This window comes from Hyaloscypha bicolor (assembly GCF_002865645.1).
Source record: "Hyaloscypha bicolor E unplaced genomic scaffold K444scaffold_87, whole genome shotgun sequence".
In the NCBI taxonomy this organism is placed as follows: domain Eukaryota; kingdom Fungi; phylum Ascomycota; class Leotiomycetes; order Helotiales; family Hyaloscyphaceae; genus Hyaloscypha; species Hyaloscypha bicolor.
Window position 1 is genome coordinate 1,338,855 of NW_020194589.1, and position 21,092 is coordinate 1,359,946.

The 21,092-nt window shown below is 26.2% G+C and overlaps 2 protein-coding genes across 2 annotated transcripts; both read right to left on the reverse strand.

The window, feature by feature from the left end:
• Positions 1 to 457: 457 nt before the first annotated feature.
• Positions 458 to 1,957, reverse strand: K444DRAFT_531017 (succinate-semialdehyde dehydrogenase; the record flags this gene model as incomplete). Its single annotated transcript, XM_024874947.1, has 1 exon — positions 458 to 1,957. One exon carries the CDS (start codon positions 1,955 to 1,957, stop codon positions 458 to 460), a length of 1,500 nt encoding a protein of 499 aa, XP_024735666.1.
• A 711-nt stretch (positions 1,958 to 2,668) lies between these two features.
• K444DRAFT_562682 (NAD(P)-binding protein) lies at positions 2,669 to 4,018 on the reverse strand. The gene is made up of 4 exons (XM_024876996.1): positions 3,958 to 4,018; positions 3,379 to 3,882; positions 2,971 to 3,323; positions 2,669 to 2,910 (listed from the first exon to the last, which is right to left on the reverse strand). Exons 2-4 carry the CDS (start codon positions 3,797 to 3,799, stop codon positions 2,752 to 2,754), a joined length of 933 nt encoding a protein of 310 aa, XP_024735667.1. The 5' UTR covers positions 3,800 to 3,882; positions 3,958 to 4,018; the 3' UTR covers positions 2,669 to 2,751.
• Between the last annotated feature and the right edge of the window lie 17,074 nt (positions 4,019 to 21,092).

Here is a 21,092-nt window from a genome sequence, read left to right on the forward strand (position 1 = left end):
TGACGTGAACCCTTCCCTTTTTATAGCGGATTGGCAAATATGGTAGATTAGACAATGCTATCTCTAATCTTAGCACCATGCATGTTATTGTACTGTAACGCTGAAGAGGCTTCTCTTCTTTCTCTCCTTAGCTTGCCCTGTCTTCCCGGCCTCGAATTGGCTCCGTGATAGTCCCATAGGTGCACTCTCTTAAAAACCCGGAGAACGAGCATTACCTCTATCATTTAAAGTAAATTCTCAATTCAGTACTACCGAATTCTGGCACCTAAATCTCTTCACAAGCATTTCATGGTATTCTGGGCAATAAAACAGTTCAAGATCCTAGTTACTAGACATTAGGCATAGCATCACCGAACTTCGCCACTGGAGGAATCATGGAAATCAAAGTCAGCATGGACTTGGCCTTCATTATTCTTGACTTGAATGACTTCGTTTGAACTATTTGCTATCTGAGTATTTACCCTACATGTAAATTCCCCAAAGTGATATTCTTGATAACCTGAAATTCCGCCAATCCGTACTTACTCCCTTCTCTCCCAAGTCCACTCTCTTTGATACCACCAAACGGCGCCTCGCACGCGCTGATCACTCCAGTATTAACGCCAACCATACCTACCTCGAGGGCGTTTGCTACCCTCCAAATCTTTCTCAGGTCATTCGAGAATAAGTATCCTGCTAGCCCAAACTCCGTATCGTTCGCCTGAGCAACAACATCATCTTCCATCTCGAACTTGAACAAGGGCGCCAGCGGCCCAAATGTCTCCTCCCGCGCGACCAACATCTTAGAGGTGACGCCTGTGAGCAGAGCCGGCTGAATCAAATAGCCCGCAGCATCAGGACTCTTTCTGCCCACGACAAGCATTGCCCCCTTGGAAACAGCATCGTCAATGTGCTCCTTAGTCTTCTTCACCGCGGCCTCATTGATGAGCGGTCCATGCGTGACACTCGGATCGAGCCCGCTGCCGATCTTGAACCCTGCCATACACTCCTTCAACTTCTCGACAAACTCATCGTGAATCCCGCTCTGGATATAGAGTCTATTCGCGCATACACATGTCTGCCCACTGCATCGGAATTTGCAAGCAAGCACACCCGCAACAGCAATATCCATATCGGCGTCATTAAATACGATATACGGCGCGTTCCCACCGAGCTCTATGCTGACTTTCTTTATTGTCTTGGCTGCCTTTTCGGTGATCATTTTTCCAACTCCAGTCGAACCTGTGAAGCTGATTTTTTTAATCAGAGGGTGTGTATATAGCTCTGTCACCGCGTTTCGATCCTTCGTCGTAACGACTTGAATCACATTCGGTGGAATACCGGCTTGCATAGCGAGAGCCGTCAATGCGAGTGTGCAGAGCGGTGTCTCACTGGGTGGCTTGACAACTACTGTACACCCGGCTGCAATTGCGGGTGAAATCTTTCGCGTGATCATGGCGATGGGGAAATTCCAAGGGGTAATAATGCCACAGACTCCTATAGGCTGACGAATAACGATATTCGTGCTACCGAGATGTCGAGATGGGATCACATCGCCATAAGAACGTACCGCTTCCTCCGCGAACCACGTAATGAATGATGCGCCATATTCAACCTCAGCCTCTGCTTCTGCCAATGTCTTTCCGTTCTCCATAGTCAAGATCACGCCGAGATCTTTGGCATGTTGGCGGATGAGTGCTGCCCAAGCATGGAGCATCTTTGCTCGGGCAGTCTCCTGTGTAGTTTTGAACACTTTGAAGGATTTGTGGGCATGTTCAATAGCGGTGGTGAAATCCTTAATAGTGAGATTTGCGACATTGGCGATGACTTTATCGGTGGCGGGATCGTAGACGGGGAAAGTGCTGTTGCTGCCCACCCACTCACCGCCAACGAAAGCTTTATCGTGGAGAATGGAGCTGTCCTGGAGAGCTTCTTTAATGCTGGATGGATGCGTAAAAAATGTATTGGTTTTGCCCATGATGAATGTTGCAGAAGTTGAACGTGAAGACCGTTGTAGAAGAGGTTTCAGTTATATCGGTCCTCTTCAAAGACCCTGCCGTCAAGATTGGGGGAAAACAGGAGAGCGATTTTTTTTTGCCCTTCTCATGCGATAAGGTAAAACAATCTACGAAAGCCGCACTTTCGGTTATGTCTTTTGTAAATTGATATAGCCGCTTGGAGGCGCATATGCCGACGCGGAGTACGAGAAAATCCTAGCTTCGATTTCTCGCACCGGCCAACCTCGTGTATTTTAGAGGTCCAGAACTCATTGGTTCCGCTTTCATTCGGTTGTTCAGATGTCGAGGGTGGTTGCCAGATTGTAAATCACATGGCTGAGAAATGGGGCGGACAGTGTTCGGCATTAGGTTGGACCTATCCAACCTACACCCCTTGTAGGTGGGTAACCTAACCTAATTTGAGGGCTGTAGGTAGGTTAACCTACATACAAATTTTGATAGGCTGAATAGGTTCAACCTATGACCTATACCAAACCTAAACCTAAATAAATCCTTTAGGTAGGTAACCTGCGGTTGGTTACCTAGGTTGGACCTATGAAACTCAACCTAATGCCGAACACTGGGGGCGAAGGCGAAGTAGCGACTAGTGCGTAGAGCAATTCTCCCTCATTGTGCTACAGTAACTTCATTTACATGACATCCTCCGAATTGTGTAACTCTCGAGTTATAGCCTTAATATTCAATTTGGATGCGAGTTCCTTTTGTATACATTTGTTTTCCTGGAATCTGGAAACTGCGTACATGATGGACATCTTCAGGAACGCATGGCTTCAAGGTTGGGGAGAGGATATCCCCCAATACTCTCAAAGAGGCTTCCCGCACTTGCCATTAAATGTACAACATCATCTCCCAGCCACTGGCCCAAAAGAGCTTTCTGCGTAAATTCCATTTCTCTGATAATGGGGCCGCAAGTCTAGATGATTCCAATTAGCTCAGAGTAACGTTTTAATGTACCGAGCAGTACTATACTTACCAAATAGCAGGCTCCCTTCCTCTCAGGATCCTGGGAGAGAGTTGCAATGACCTTTGCCACCTGCTGCGTCGTATTGCTCGGGAGGCCGCTGTCGGTCCATTGCTTCGCAAAGCCAACCATGCTCGTGGGCGTGACGAAGGGAGCAACAGCATTGACTCTAATGTTGTGCTGCGCTGCCACGAGCTGAGATGACCGCAGCAAGCCCGTGATGGCATGCTTTGAAGAAACATATGCTGCGACACCAGTGCCTCCAACATATCCAGATGTGGAGATGACGAGGATAATGGAGCCCTTTGACCCACCTGGGAAGCGCTCTTTGTTGTCCTTCATGTAATGAAGACCCAATCTCAATGCTGCAAGAAGCTGTCAAATGACAAGAAGCGGCAAATAAAAGATTTCGGAACTTACTATTCAGGGTGCCTTTCACGTTGACATCGATGACCTTAGAGGCCTCCGTAGCTTCTAGATCTCCATTTGTGTCAACAGTTTCAACATCTAGTGTCATATGACTCTCCATCACTCCCGCATTCGCAACGACTACCCCTACGCTCCCAAATGTGTTGATTGCCGTCTTAAATAGTTTCTTCATCTCACTCCAAATGTGTGTATTGGCCTGAGCGAAGATGGCCCGTGATGGATCAGGCAAGGTGGCAATCAGACTTTCTGCTGCGAAGCGCGAATGTTCGAGGTCTGCAACCACCACGTTTGCACCGTGGTAGGCGTACAGTCGTACAATATCCATACCTATCCCTCCAGCTGCGCCAGTGATCACTACAGTTTTTCCTTTGATGTTACTGAGCAAGGCCGATTCAAGCTCTATAGACGCCATGTTTGGATGTAATAAAGCGGTAATCAACGGAATGAAGAAAATAGGAAGCAAAACGAGACGCAATTTCTTCCTCGAGGTTTGGGCTAATATGTTGTGAGCAAAAGAAGCTAACGATTAGGAAGTTTGGTGACCAGGAAAGATAGAGAGCGCTCAAATACCTGCTGAACAAGCCCTCCCGTACCCTCAGAGATTGACTTGGTCGTTACTGCACCGTGGTTCTGCCCAGATGGTACAACTTAGTGCGTCTCCAGTAATCCCACAACGAGGGGATAGTGGCAGTTCTCAACACAACAGTGGAGTTGTGCTTGATGCGGCCCTTGCAGAAATTCCGGAAGAGGGCTATTCAACGGGCGACACCTACCGGCTTGTATCGATACTCCCCGCAAGCCCCGCATGTCTCAAGGGAGATGTAGCGCCGCAAGACTTACCCGCACGAAGTAGCCGAGCGACGAATGACGGTTCCTGATTCAATCGATACCATATGTCCGTGAGGAATGCAGCGTGCCAATAATACCAATTGCTTGCTCCCCGCGATTTTGTCGTCAGTTAAGCTGTGGAGATTGGGGTCGTCTTCCGAACCCGTAGTTGTGCTTTCGGCTATGCATTCGAGCCTTATATATTAGGTATTTAAGCCACTTCCGATGTCTTATTCCAGCGTGCATCCACCCGTGAACTCTACACACGTCCGACTGAAATAGCCCCCGATGAGTCGGTATTCTCGCCAAAGAATATTTGGCAATTTACGCAGGCGATGAATAATGAAGAAACTTCTCGGGTTGGGTCAGTGCGGGATGGTGTAAATTTGATTCGGTTAAGGGGAAAAACTAAAATGACCCCCTCGGGTGTCGATTAGGGGTGTCGATTGGGGCAGGGGTGTCGACGACTTGTAATTGGCTACCTAAGCTCTTTAAAAATCTTAAGTTAGATTTTTTAATATAAGTATAAGCTAGTATATTATAAATCTTAAATTGTAGTTACGTGCTTCCTAACTTATAATAAAGAGATTTCTTAAAATAGTATTTCAATTTAAAAGAGTTTATATACTAATTAATTAAGTTTTAGTATTTAAGCCTTATAAAGCCCTATAAACTACAAGCTTATAAAGCTCTTATATCTGGTTTTAGGAACTTATTTACTAAATTTCTAGGTTTTTTTAAGCTTATGTTTAGGCTTTAAAATATGTGTTTTTCTAATTTATTTAATTTAAAAAACTATTATTAATTCGAATTTTATAAATTTTTTATATTTAAATAGGTTTTAATTAATATAATAATTAAATAAAATAACTTTAATTTATATTAATTCCTTATTAAATTAAAGAAAAAGCCAAAGTTTTAGTATTTCTATTTAAATATCTTTATTTTAGATTATTATAATAGCTAGTTTACTCTTAATTAATATCCCTAATTAATATCTAAAAGAGAGGGTATTATTTTAGTTTTTTCTCAATTAAGTTAAAAAGCTTTATAAGTTAATAATTAATACTAAAATATATTTATTAATTATTATATAATACTAAAACCTCTCTTTCTCTTAATACTTTATATATACCTATATTATATATTTAGGGACTTAGTTTCTAGATATATTTTATTTCTATATAAGTTTTTCTAGAATATTTAATTTATATTTCTTAAAAAGTATATTTATTATTATATTACTAATTTATTAAATATATAAAGCTAGAATATAATTTTTTGTAATATATTAATAATTTATATAATATATTTCTTAAAAACTTAAAAAGTTATAATTTTATAGCTTTTATATTAGTTTTTTTTATTATATTTCTATTATATTTTCTTATACTATTAATAATTCTTTTAATTAACTTAAACGAAATTATATATATATATTTTAAATTATTTGTTTTTTAATAAATAAGTCTTTTTTATATATTTTTTCTTTAATATTTTCTTAATATATTTTTATAAATTTAATTTAAAAATATATTTCTTATAACTTTACTTTAATATTAATTATTTATATAATTATATCCTAAAGCTTATATTATTTATTATTATTATTATTATTATTATTATTATTATTATTATTATTATTATTATTATTATTATTATTATTATTATTATTATTATTATTATTATTATTATTATTTATTATTATTATTATTATTATTATTATTATTATTATTATTATTATTATTATTATTATTATTATTATTATTATTATTATTATTATTATTATTATTATTATTATTAATACTAAACCCGAATTTCTATTAGTTAATATTTATTACTATAGCTAGAAAGCTTATTAGAAAAGTAATAAAAAAATATTTTAAAATATAAAAATGTAATAAAACTAATAGTAGTTCTAATTATTACAAAACCGGACTCTGGGCTTAGTAAGCAGGTAGAGTAGCTCTTAATCCGAGGATTCTAAACTAAGGAAAAAAGCTCTAAGTATAGGAGCTTTAGTATTCTAAATACTAGCTACAGCCGCATGCATTATCGCGGTCACGTGACGCTAAATTTACTAATGAAGCAGTAAAGCATAATACTAATTATAATTTTTTTTTAATATTTATAAATAAATAAAGCTTCTAGAAAAGATAGTAATAAAAGCTTTTTCTATTATATTAAAGGAACTAATATAAGACTACTTTTATAATAACTACTTCTCGAACTATATATATAAGAAGACCTATATAAATATTTATAATTTTTTTAAAAGCTCTGGTTTTTATTATTAAAATTTAGATAAATAAAATATTATTATTTTAATAATTATAATAATAAAAGATTTTTTTAAAAAATATATTTGAGCTTATTTAAATACTAATTAATAATTTATATAAATTATAATATAGCCTTATTTCTATTTTATAAAATATTAAATTCTTATTATTAATATAGCTATTTCTTTAGGAGTTATATATATAGTTATGGGATATAAAATATAGAATATAAGTAATAGGATATAAGTAATAAGATATGAAATACGGGATATAGTTATATAACCTTGCATTCTATTAGTAACTTGACTAGTAAACTAGATCCCTTTAGGCTTAGTAGATTTAGGAATTATATATTAATATTATAATACTATAATTTTCATTTCTAAATAATAATAACTTTACTAACTAATATAACTAGTATTTCTATATCTATATAATAATATTATATATTACTAATAAACTAATACTAATTGGTTTATATATATAGATTAGAAAAGATTTTAGATTAGTATAGTATAGCAAGCCATATTTATTAAAAATCATATTATTTTAGTAGTTTTAAGATTTAGATTATATAGTAAAGGCCGCGGCCTTTTATATATAACTTATAGAAATTATATAAGAAAGCTAGTTTTTTTATAAACTTAGAGAATAATTCTTTATATATATTTAATTAATTAAGCTTTTATATACTATATACTATTTATACTTTATTATTTATATTTTTGATTTATTATTTTATTATTAAGTTATATTTTGTATTCTAGTATACTTTATATAGGTTTTTGTCTTATTATAGTTTCCCTCTTATATATTTTATAATAAGTAATATAGGAAGAATAGAAACTTTATAATTAAGGTAATACTCTTATAAAGTTCTAAGAAATATCTATAAGGCAAATTATTAGTTTAGTAAGTTAGAAAAGAAAAGGACTATTATAATACCTTAAGCCTAAGGCTAAAATATTAAAGATATATAAGTATTAAACTTAATATCTTATATTAATTTCTAATATACCTAATAACTTAGATATAGATTAGCTATAAGATATAGTTATTAGTATAGTATATAGAAGTAGTAGAAATAGAGGCTAATTATAGAAAGAAAAGAAATAGAGGAAATAAAATAAGAAAAATTATACTAAGATAATATAAGTTAGACCTTAGTTAGAAACAGACTTTAGTACTCGGAAATAAAATTATACTATTAATTTATATATTATTTTTAGTTATAATAAAGACCGGAATAAAGGTAATATTAGTTTTAGTAGAAAAGCTTATTTCTAAATCCGGAAAAAATACCTAAAAGAGGAAATATCCTTAATTTTAAGTAAAATAGTAAATAGAAATTAGAAATAAATATTAAAAAGAAATCAGAAATAAGAAATTATATAAATAAACTAGAAAAGCTTCTAGAAAAAGAAATAGATACTAAATAAAAAAACAAAAAAGAATTCAGAAAAGTCAGAAAAATTAGTAAAATTATATTTATTATTTTTATTATTACCTTTAATAATATTAATAGATATATCTAGTTTAGTAAAATTAAGGGAAAATACTATAGGTATTAAGCTAAAGAAATAGGAAAGAGAATATAAGTAATAAGAATAAGACTAGAAAAGCTATTACCTTATTATTACTAATACTAAAACTCAAACCTTAATTATATTTATTATTATTAACTGGTTTCTCTTTAATTCTGGTTCTTAAATTAAAAGATATATTTAAATAGGAAGTTAGCTTTTTAGGAATCTTATTAATAGAAATCTCAGGTATAGAAACTTTATAATTAATTATAAAGGAAATTATTAAGATTAATATAGCTAAAAATAAGTATATACTAGTACTAGGTTTAAATCTATTATTTACGGGAGCTTCTAGAATACTATAATTTCAGGAAAGTAATATTTCTATATTCTTGAAATAGTATATAGATATATATAAGAACTATTATATTCCTAATAATACTAAGAAAAAGAGAATTATTTATTATATCTCTCCTATTTATAAAAATTAGATTAAGGCTATACTAGAATACTATACTAATAACCCAGAAAATTATTAGAAGACTAAGTTCTTTAAAGCCTTATTAAAGAAATTCCGAGAATATAACTAGAAAATACTTAAAATTAGCTATAACTTTCTTAATTAGATTATTATATAAGCCTAGAATAAAGGAATTTCTTTTAAGACTTATATTAATATATTTAATAAAATATTAAAGAAATTACTAAAGAGAAAAGAAATAGATAAAATTATTTAGTATTAAGAATTTATAAGGGAATTATCTATTCTAGTAAAAGATTATATTCTTAAAAATATAAACTTTAAGCCTATAAATATTTCTACTTATAAATATAGTAAGATATATAAGAAAATAATAATATTCTATTAGTATAAAAAGAAGAAATATTATTTTAATATTACTAATAACCCAAATATATCTAGACTTAAATAAGAATACTTGAATATAGTAGTCTATAATATAGTTTCTAAACTAGAAAATAATTATTCTTTACTAGTTCCTCCTATTATATTTTCTAAAGCTACTATAAGTATAAGTAAGAAAAGAACCTAGCCTATAACTAATTATATGAAATTTACTAAAAGTAGTAAACCTAAGAAAAATAATATTAATTAGCTAGTAAGAAATCTAGAAAAATTATTTATTACTATTATAACTCAAGAGAACCTATAAAGATAACTTAATATAACCACTATTATAATTCGAAAGAATATTTATAGCCTACTTATATAATCTAGTTAATTATAGCTAATATAATAGTATTAATAACCTAGTAAATATAATTCGGGTTTTTAGGGAAAATATACTAGAAATTAAGGCAAAGAATATAGAAAATGCTATAATAGCTATAATAATCGAGCTAGAATAGACAAAAAGTCTAGATAACTATATTCTAGAGAAAATTAGTTTCAAGTATAATTAGAGAATATTACTTAAGTTAATATAGCCTATAGTATAAACCTAGAACCGAGAGAATAAATTTGCTATAGATATTATAATAGGAATAAAAACAATAATATTAACCCAGAGTATATCTATATTTCTTAGTTCTATTACTTACTAATAAAAAAGCTTATAAATTATAAATATACTTACTAATTTAATAAAAAATAATATAAAAAGCTATTTAAGTCTAAATAAGAAAGTATTTTCTTTTTTCTTACTAGTAAATACTAGTAATTTAACTAAATCATTTCCTAAGTCTAAGGAAAAGAATTTAATTATAACTTAAATACTTAACCCAAAAATATCTAGAGATTAATAAGAAATACCTAGTTTACTAGGCAAGAAAAAAAAAGAGAACTAGCTAACCGGGATCTATATATAGAAATAAGCAAGTTATATCTAGGGAATCTAAATAGCCGCTTTACCTTAGAGGAAATTATATTAGAATTACTAATATTTTAGGTTCTGGAATTAATAAATAATATTAAGATTTAGCTATAAATAATATTTCTATTAATACTATAATAGGTTTCTTATTAAGAAAAGAGGAAAAAGAGGTAAAAATAGCTAAAAAGGTTTTCCGAAAACAAGCTAGAATAAAAGAAAAGCTATCCTATATAAGAGGCTAGAAAAATATTACTTTAAGAAATAATAAATAAGGAAATAGCCTAGCTAAGGATATAAATATTAATACTTCCGGAAATAAATAAGACAAATTAGGAACCTAATATATTCTTAACTATAATAAATATAAGACTTCTAAAGTTAATAATATTTTAATAAGGCTACTAAAAAAAGTAATTATTCTATTTCTAAAAACTTAGAAAAAAATAAAAATACTTATTAATACCTTAAAAATACTAGATCTAGCTATTATATTTTAGAACTAATAAGTTAAAAATAATACTTCCTATTTTACTATTTTATAAATAGAAAATATTATTATATTAAGTATAGTTAGATATACTAGAAAATCTATAAAGCTAGTAACTGCGGCTTATATAATAGATAGAATATTTAAGGAATTAGAAATACTAGTTTAGATATCTAATACTAATAAAATTATTTAATTTAAAAATAATAGTATTAATATTCGAATATTACTAGCTTATAAGTATATTATATAATCTTTATACCTCTGATTTATATTTTAAGAACCTCAAGAAAGTATTAAATATAAAGAAATAATTAATATTAGGGCTAAAATTAATATTTTTTCCGAAAAAATCTCTAGAAATATTAGTAAAGTAATATATAATATTATAAATTATTAAATATTTACTATTACTGGGGCAAAATTTGAATTTATAGAAATAGTAAAGCTTAGAGCTAAGATTATAAATAAAGTAAGATATAAAGATATATTCTTTCTAGTTAAAGAAGTTCTAAAAATTCTATTTAGTTAATTATTCTTAGTAAAAATAAAAATAAAAATTATATATAGAAATAATAGTTCATAAGATAGAAGATTTACTAACCCTAAAAATAACTAGAATATTTATACTATTATAATTATTTTATTTTTAAAAAATACTAGAAAATAAAAGAAAATAATAGTTTAAAAATACTAAGTTTCTAGAGTTAAGAAATTAAGTAATATAGAGCAGGAAACTAAAAGTAAAAAGGAAAAATAAAGTCTAGTATTATAACTAGTAGTAATATTAGGGGAAATAGGAAAATACCAGGATTTCCTATAAATTCTTTTATTTTGAGTTTAGGAGTTCAGAAAATTAATAATATTTTTTAGAGAAACTAAAGCAAAAAAGACTCTAATTAGAATATTATTAAAAATAGTTCCAGATTTAATAAAAAAGGAAATAAAAAGGATATTAAATAAAGATATTTCTAAAGAAGAAATAAAGTAGTATTTCCTAATAATAAAGAAATATATTTCTAAAGCTAAGAAATATAAAATTTAAGATTAGAAAAGATTCTGAAATATATAAGAGCTTAAGGAAAGTATATTAAAATACTAAATAAAAAGGCACTTTCTATATCTAATTAGGAAAAAGCTAAATAGAAAAGTTATAAATTCCGGAGATTAGATAAAAAAAATACTAGAGAAAATAGCTATAGCTCTTAAAGAAAAAGATAATAATTATAGTCTATTTCTAGTTACAGGAATATATAAAATAAAAAATAAGAAGATTTAACTAGTAAATACTAATAATAGAACTAGAGAAGGCCCTAGTAAATATCCGGACTAGTTTAAGAGATCTAAAGCTAGAGAATACTTATAGAAATATACTAGGAAATATAAGAATTATCTTTTACTAAGGATATTAGCTATTTTAAGAGATTTATAACTTATTCCAAAATGCCTTAAATAATTAGATATTAGTAACTAGCTCTAGGGGAAAAAACTAGCTATATTTCAAGAATTAATAATTAATTAAGAAAGTATAATTATATTTAATTAGAAAGAAATAGGAAAAGTCTATAAAAATATTAGCTTACTTATTCTAATTAAGACTATTAAGTATAAGGCCTAGTAAGAAAAGAATTTCCCGTATTTTAAAGCTTTAGTACTAATAGTAGTAAAAATATTACTAGAATATCTAGATTATAGAATTCTTAAGAAATATAATAGATCTTACTAAAATTCATAGTTCTTAGTTATAAAGAAAGTTACTAGAACTTATAGACTAATTAATACTATTATAAAAATGAATTTAGTAACCCTATAAGATACTAACTTATTCCTATTTACTAATAAGATCTCGAAGGAATTTACTAAATATACTTATATTTTTCTAATTAATTTCTTTTCTAGATATAATTAATTTATATTAGATACTTATAATAAAGATTTAATTATATTTATAATACTTCTAGGGCTATTAAGAATAACTATACTATTTCAGAAAGCTACTAATTCTATTATATAGTTTATATGAATTATTATAACTATTCTAGAGAATCTATTTCCTAAAATTACTATACTATTTATTAATAATATTAGAATTAAGAAACCTTATATAAACTATAATAAGTAGCTTATTTTACCCGAAATTTGGTATTTTATATTTAAATACTTTTAAAACCTAGATATAACCTTAGATAAAGTTAAATAAGCTAGAGCTAGTATTAGAGAAAAATTATAGTTCTATTATAATAATATAATTATTATTAGCTTTATCTATAGAGTACTTAAAAGAAGCCCTTTAAGTTCAGGAATTACTAAGATCTTGAGATAGAAATATTATAATAGTATAATTAAAAGCAAGGCATTTATTAGAATTAATATTTACTATTATATTTGAATTAAAGGCTTTATAATTATTACTAAACCTATTTACTACTTAATAAGAAAAGATATAATATGAAACTAGGATAATAAATAAAAGCAAGCTATATAAATCCTTTAAGAAAAGCTTACTATTACTTTAATACTCTATAAGTTATATTATAATCTATTAGAAGATTAGGGAATAATTATATTAGTAATAAATACTAGCCTAGATAAATAGAGCAGAACTCTTAGTTAATATAATAATAAAGGAAAAAAGAAAGTTATATAATATAAGTCTAGAATTTAAAATAATACTAAATAAAAATATAATACTATTAAGAGAAAATACTAAGAGCTAGTAAAATATTTATAGAAAATATAATTCTAGCTATATAAAATTTATTTTATTCTTAAACTAGATACTAATATACTTATTATATAACTAAGTAAAGCTATTATTTTTCTAGAGCTCTAGTTACTTACTAGCTAATATGGATTTAATTATTTGACTTTAAAGTTAAGTATATTAAAAGAACCAAGTATACTATTACTAATAAATTATTAAAATACCTATAGTAAAAAGATAATACTAAAGATAATAAGGATATTAATAAATAGTTAGTAATAAAGCTTAATATTATTAAAATAATACTTATTAGATAGAAAGTTTGGTTAAAGGAAGTAATTCCGGTTTAGTTATATAATATTATTTTAAGAAATCCGATTTCCAAACCCTTTATTAGATATTTAGATAATAGTATCTAGTTACTAGAGATTAATAATTAAAGCCTTACTATATCTGAAAGCGAATTAGTAATATTAAAAAATAATAAAATTCAGAAGTTATATAGTAAAAGCCATAGCCTTTTATATATAACTTCTAGTAAAATAGTAAATAATAATACTAACTCTTATACTTTACTTAATAACCCGACTATTTTATTAGATTCCTTAAATAATAGCTATTCCGAATAATACTAGAATATTATATAATATCTTATAATATTTTCTAGACTAGAAGAAATATCTAGAGCCGAGTTTCGAAAGTTAAATAAAGAAGCTTTAAATTATAGTATAAGAGATTAATTACTATAGAGAATTATATCTAAAGTATATTTGCCTTAGCTTATTATTAATAATTAAGAGTAAAGGAAAATTATTATTAAAGAACTATATAATAAGATTAGATATATAAGAAAGAAAAGTATCTTTTACTTAGTAGCTAGCCGCTATTACTAGGAAGATTATTATAACTATATACGGAAATATATTAATATTTATAAGATTTATTAGTATAAGAGTAAAAAAAAATAAAAAGAAGCTCTATATTTAATAAAAGCTATATTTCTTTTCTATTACCTTAGGATTAATATAATTAAACTACTAGACTATAAAGAATATAACTCGCTAGTTATTACTAGAAATAATTTCTTAGGATAAGTTAAAGCTAGATCTTTAAAGAACTTAACTAGTAAGAAAATTACTAAGTTTATTTAGTGTTGGTACAGCTGTTCCTCTGGGAGTCACGTGCGTAGTCACGGGACACGGGACATGGGCAATGGGCAATGGGACATGGGCAATGGGACATGGGATACGGGACATGGTCATGTGACCTCGCGTCCCATTGGTGACTCGACCAGTAGACTAGACCCCTTTAGGCTTAGCAGATTTAGGGATCGCATATCAACACCACGATACTGCGATCCCTACTTCTGAACAACAACTTCACCAACCTTACGCAAATAGCACTTCCACGCCTACGTGACGGTGCCATGCGTTCCTGGTGAACCGACATTTAGGAAAAATTATTTATAGATATGATTTATTTAAATAGCTTAAGGTAAATAGCAAATCAGAATTCAAAGAAGTAGTAATTTAGGAACTTAATAAGCTAGGAATTAATAGAATTATTATTTTGGCCTATAATTCTAAAGGAAATAGTATAATTAAAAAAGAATATTAACTAATTATTCAAGTACTTATAGTACTTATAATAAGTAAAAAGAAGCCTTAGGTAGATTTACTATTATATATTCTATTTACTAATCGAGTTACTATATATAAACTAACTAGATTTATTTCCTTTTATATAGTTTATAATAGAGAAATAATATTACTTATAGAAATATACTTTCTAATCTAGAGAATACTTAGATAAAATAAAGTTTATAATAGAGAAATATTTCTAGAGATATATATAAAGCAAATATAGATAAGAAATAAAGATATTAAAAAAGCTAGAATAAAGAAAAATAAATAATACTAAGAGGAAAAGAAGTAATTTAATACTATTTACTAGATTTATTTAAAGCCTATTTCCGAAAAGAATCTAGTTCTCGTATATAATATTAAATTAATAAATTAAAACAAGTTAAGAAATATAAAGCTATTATATTACTGGCTTAGCTTATATAAAGTAAGGTATATAGATTAACTAAAAAGATACTATATACTAGAAAAACTTAATAGTATTATATTTTAAAAAATATATATTAGGAATTAATTTAAGTAATTTATTAAAAGAAATAGATTCTAGTATTTTCCTAAAAATAAAGTTAATAATAAGTATATATCTATAAATAAATATTTTAAGACAAATATAAAACTAGAAAAGAAAATAATTATAAAGTATTATAAGTAAAATAGTATTTAAGAAATCGAGAAAGCTACTAGTATTATTATATATATTTTAAAATTACTAGAATTAGAAAAAGTAAAATATATTTCTTTTATAGAGAATTAGAAAGAAGTATCTAATAATAGGAGCTTTTCTTAACCTAAAATAAAGCTTATTATCTTTAATTCTTTATATATCTTTTATTTTTTCTTTCTAATTATTATTTATAACTTTTAGAGAATATTATTATTAGACTATTATTCTAGAAATTAAATAAGCTTTACTATTACTTATTTCTTATTATTATCTAATTACTATTACTAGATAGTATTCTTAATATATGAAATTCTATTACTAGATCTTGGGAATTAAATATAAAGAATTTCTTTTAGTATAAAAATAAATAGAGAATCGAGAAATTATTTTATAAACTCTTAACTCCGAATTATAGTAATAAATAGTAATTATATTTGAAATTAGGGAAAGAAGAGAAAAAGAAAAGAAGTTTTTTATATATATCTTACTAAACTAGAAATCTTTTAAAAGCTTTACTTATTCTTTTAACTAGTTATTCTTACGGCTTATACCGGTCTAAAGCTTAACTATAATATTTATAAATCTTAACTTTAACTTAAATTACTATTATAAGTTTCCTTATAATATCTAAATAAACTTCTTAATTAGAAGTTATATATAAATAAAATAGCTAAATTAGAAGCCCTATAAAAGGAAAGGAAAACCTTATTAAATCTAATAATTATTTCCGAAAGTACTTAATAATATATAATTCTGAAAATTTATTAGATATTAGATAAACTAGATTTGCCTATTTAAAGCCTATCCTATACTAGAAAACCTACTTCCTCTTTAATATAACTATAGCTATTCTTAAAATTCATATTAAGGCTTAGTTAGTATATTATATATTCCTATTTCTATATAAAAAGAATTTCTCTTATATAGAATCTATTCCCTAATTAAGATATTATTTTATTACTAGAAACTAATTATTTCTTTAAAAAGCTAGTATAATTTACTAATTCTTGCTATTAATCTATTTCTTACTATTAAATATTATCTAAATAATTCCTATATCCTTAATACTAATTCGGAATACCTAATCTTTTTATATTCTATATTAACTTTAATATTAATTATTCCAAATTTAATAATAGTACTATAAATTCTATTTATATTATTTTATAATTCTTTTTTTTATATACCCTAATATCTTTAGTATTACTTTTATAAATATAGATATTACTTTAAAGTTCTAACTAACTAAATAGTTTTATACTATATAAAGTTAATTTTAATAAATACTAAATAAATATAATTAGCTTTCGGAAGAAATACGAATTAGTTTTAGAAGAAGTAATACCTTATTCTAAGTTATTTCTTAATTCTATTATTCTAATTTCTTTTCTATTAATACTTACTTTATATTTTCCTAATATCTTTAATATATTTATGTATCTTATTTTTTATATATTTCCTATATTATTTCTCTTTTTTTATATTATTTTTTAAGTTAATAGAAATATCTCTAAATAAATAAGAAGTCGGGATATATTTATATTATAAAATTTTCGTTATTTCCTTCTATATTCTAATATTTTAGATATTATTACTATATTTATATTTATATTATATTACTTTCTTATTTCTTTATTATTATTATTTAGTTTAACCTGCCTTAATTATTTCCTTAATTATATTTCTTTAAATATATATATTCGTATTCTTTTTAATAATAAAAGCCTAACTTTATATTTTACTTTTTATAATTATTTCTAATTTATAATTATATTATCTTAAATATATCTAATTATTATATCTACTTTTCCTATTATATATATTACTATTTTAGCTTTATTTTTCTTATTAGGAAAAAAAAACTCGAATATATATAATATTTTTATATAATTTAAGATTATTCTAATTTACTTTTTATTTTGGAATATACTTAAAAGAAATCCTTATAACCTCGAAAACCTTTAATTCTATAACCTATAACTATTATACTAATAATACCTTTATAACTTATTAAGAATAATAAAATGGCTAAAGAATAGATTTCTTAAGTTAGTAAAGTATAATAGCTAGTTCTTATAACCCGCAGTATTATTAAAAGCCTATAGATTAATAGTATTAAAGTTTAGAGTATTAAAGGAATTTAAGTAGTTATAAAAGGCCTACTAATACCAGAAAAGATAGCTATAATTACCGAATTTAATACGAATATCCTAGATAAGCTAAGTAATATATATAATAAGCTCTTAAAATAGAAAACCTTTATTAGAAACAGAATTAGACTAGAATTAACTAAGAAGAAACTAAAGAACTACTAAGCTAATAATAGGGAATTCGAGAATATTATTAAAGGTATTTCTAAAGGCAAATAAGAGAAGCTTAATAAGATTAAGACTATAATAAATAATCTTAATACTAAGAGTTAGAATAGAATTATATTATATAATAAAGCTTTTAGCTAATATATTAATAATATCTATAATAATCTTAATAAAAATATCTATAAGAAGTTATACTTTTTTTAAAAAATAAAAGCTTTAGTATATAAAGCTATTTAGTAAATTAATAAAGCTACTTTAGAGTATATTAAGGATAAGAAGTATTAGAATACTAGTATATTTATTAAATTAGATATTATTAAGGTACTTAAATATACTAAAGCTATTTCGGAATATAGAGAACTAGAGTTTAAGCTATTATTAGCTAATAATCTTAAGGCTAGATAATATATCTTTAATATTTCCGGAATCCTAATTAAGGGAGTTTATAGTAATAAGCCTTTTCCTGCTTTTCGAAATAAGCCTAAAGAATGGGTTCCTATTATAATTTTAGCTTTAATTTAACCGGATCTAGCTAAGAAAAATAAAGCTAATTTAATAAAGCCTAATAAGAAAATTACTAGTAAAGCTAGTAGAACTAGTATAACTAGATAAGAAGAACCTAGTAAGAATAGAAAGTAAGCTAAGCCTAAGACTTCTAATAAATAGCAGAGATCTAAGTATTAAATCAAGTATAAGGTTAATAAACTAGAGAAAAGCGAGAAGGAATTCTTTATTCTAAAAAGAAAAATACTATCTAAAAAGACTTTTATAACTATATCTAGAACTAAGAAGCAAAAGATTAGGGATATTAAATCCGGAGAACTTAATAAAGGCATTTAGTATACTTATAAGATACTAGCTAAATAGAAGTTAATACTTGCTTAGTAAAATAAGTATATTTTTAAGAAAATATATAGTAATATTATAGAACCTATTTATAAGTGAGAATATTATAGAATTAATAATAGATTCCTTAAAGCTTCCTATATAATATATATTTAGTAACTTACTAATACTTTCTCTATTAATATACGAGAGATTAAAAATACTCTAAAGCTAGTTACTAAGATCTATAAAGTTATTAAAGGTAAGAAGTATGTTTCTATTATATGAGTAAATAAGGAAATATGAGATTTCTTTTTTAAAAACTAGGAAATTAAGAAATATAGATATAAGTACCGTATTTCTAATTAATTCTGCTCTAATTTATAACTCTAATTTAATACTATAGTTTCTATTTCTGAGTCTAGTACTACTAATCTAGGTACTAATAGCTATATTTATAAGAAGAATTACCTAAAGTAAATTAAGAAGCTTAGTATTTAAAAGCTTTTAATAAAGAAAATAGAAATATTATAGTTTTATCTCTAAAAAGATAATATATTAATATATAGAGATCTTAGTAATAGCTATTTTATTTTAGCTTCTTAACTTTTAATAGTAGATCTATTAATATAGCTCGGATTTTATAAAGTATTAAGTAAGTATCCTATTTACCTAGTTACTTATTCTTAGCTAGCCTAATACTTTACTTCTGGAAATATTAATTATAATTAGTATAAAGGTAATATTAAGGATCTAGCTATTATTAAAGCTTTAAGTAGCGAATTTTACTTTAGTAAAAAATATTAGAATATTAGCTATATTTTCCTTATAAACTATAAGAAGGCTATTACCTTTAATAAGAAGTTCTTTAAAAATATTAATTACTTTTCTATTTCTAATAAATTTAAGCTAGAAGTAGCTAAGGAAATAGGCGAGTATCTATTAAAAGTAGTAGGAGGAAAGACTCTAAATATAGTCTATTTAACTAGATAAATAAATGCCTTTAGCTAGGTAATCTATTAGTTTGAAATTATAGGAAAGTATTAATTCTCGGATAATATATAAGTTAAAGAATAGCTTAATAATAATTTACTACTTAATAGGCCTTTTACTATAGTTCTAATAAGTCTAGTTATTATTAAGAATAGAATATATAAAAATAAATTCTCTTATAAAGTTATTAAAGCCTATTATCTAGAGCTTTTCCTTTTTATTAAAGATTAATTCAAGAATATTATAAATAATATGAAATTCGAAAAAGCTATTTATTTAGAGTATATTAGTATAGTTTATAATATAATTTGCTATAATAAGCCTCCTTAATACCCTATAGTAAAGGCAGAAATTAAGTAATAGCTAAAGGCAGATACTAATTAATATAGAGAACTATATTGGATTTAATATAAGAATATAACTAAGCGGATTTGAATTATCTTTAAGCAAGTTCGGGAGTATGAAATGAGATTATTTAAGGGTAATAAGTCTTATTTTAGGTATATAAAAGAGAAATTAGATTAACTAATAGAGGAGAATTCTGAATATTTTATTATTTCGGACTCTAAATAAGATTTTTCTATTATTTTTAGTATTTAGGAAATAAGTACAAATAAATAGGAGGTCGGATATAGTATAGCAGGCTATATTTATTAAAAATCATATTATTTTAGTAGTTTTAAGGTTTAGGTTATATAGTAAAGGCTATAGCCTTTTATATATAACTTGCAGAAATTATATAAGAAAGCTGGTTTTTCTATAGACTTAAAGAATAATCCTTTATATATATTTAATTAATTAAGCTTTTATATACTATATACTATTTATACTTTACTATTTATACTTTTAATTTATTATTTTACTATTAAGTTACGTTTTGTATTCTGGTATACTTTATATGGGTTTTTGTTTTATTATAGTTTCCCTCTTATATTAGTCCTAAAAATATTTAATAGCCTATAAAGAAGATATCTAGCTCTTACTAATTAATAAGTAATTAGCTATTTAATTATCTATTTATTTAATTTCTACTATTCTTTAAAACTAACTTCTTTTAGTTCCAAGACTATTTTCTTAGAAACTATCTTTTCTACTTATATAATACTTATATCTATAGGACTCTTTCTCCGGAATATATGTTCTATATATGCCCTTAAAGCTCTTTAACTACTACTTCGATTTTACTATTAAATTAAGTTCTTTAAGCTTTAGACTCTCCCGGAATTATAATATTTCACTTCCTAACTTCCTAAATTTCTTGTTATAGACGAAATATTTAAGGGCAAAATATTTACTTTAATACCTATAATACCCCTAGATATCTAGGATATCTGGTATCTTAATTACTAGATATCTGGTATCTTAATAACTAGGTATCTAATATCTTAACCAGGTATCTAAACTAGGTATCTGGTATCTGAACCAGATATCTAAACCAGGTATCTAGATATCTTTACTACTAAATCCTTTTTATAAACCTATTACAAACTACCTTACCTTTAAACCCCTTCTACTATAAACCACACATATATACTAGAGAGAACCTAAACTCGGTTTAGTATAAATACTAATAAGAAAAAAAAACTAATTAAGAAATAAAAGA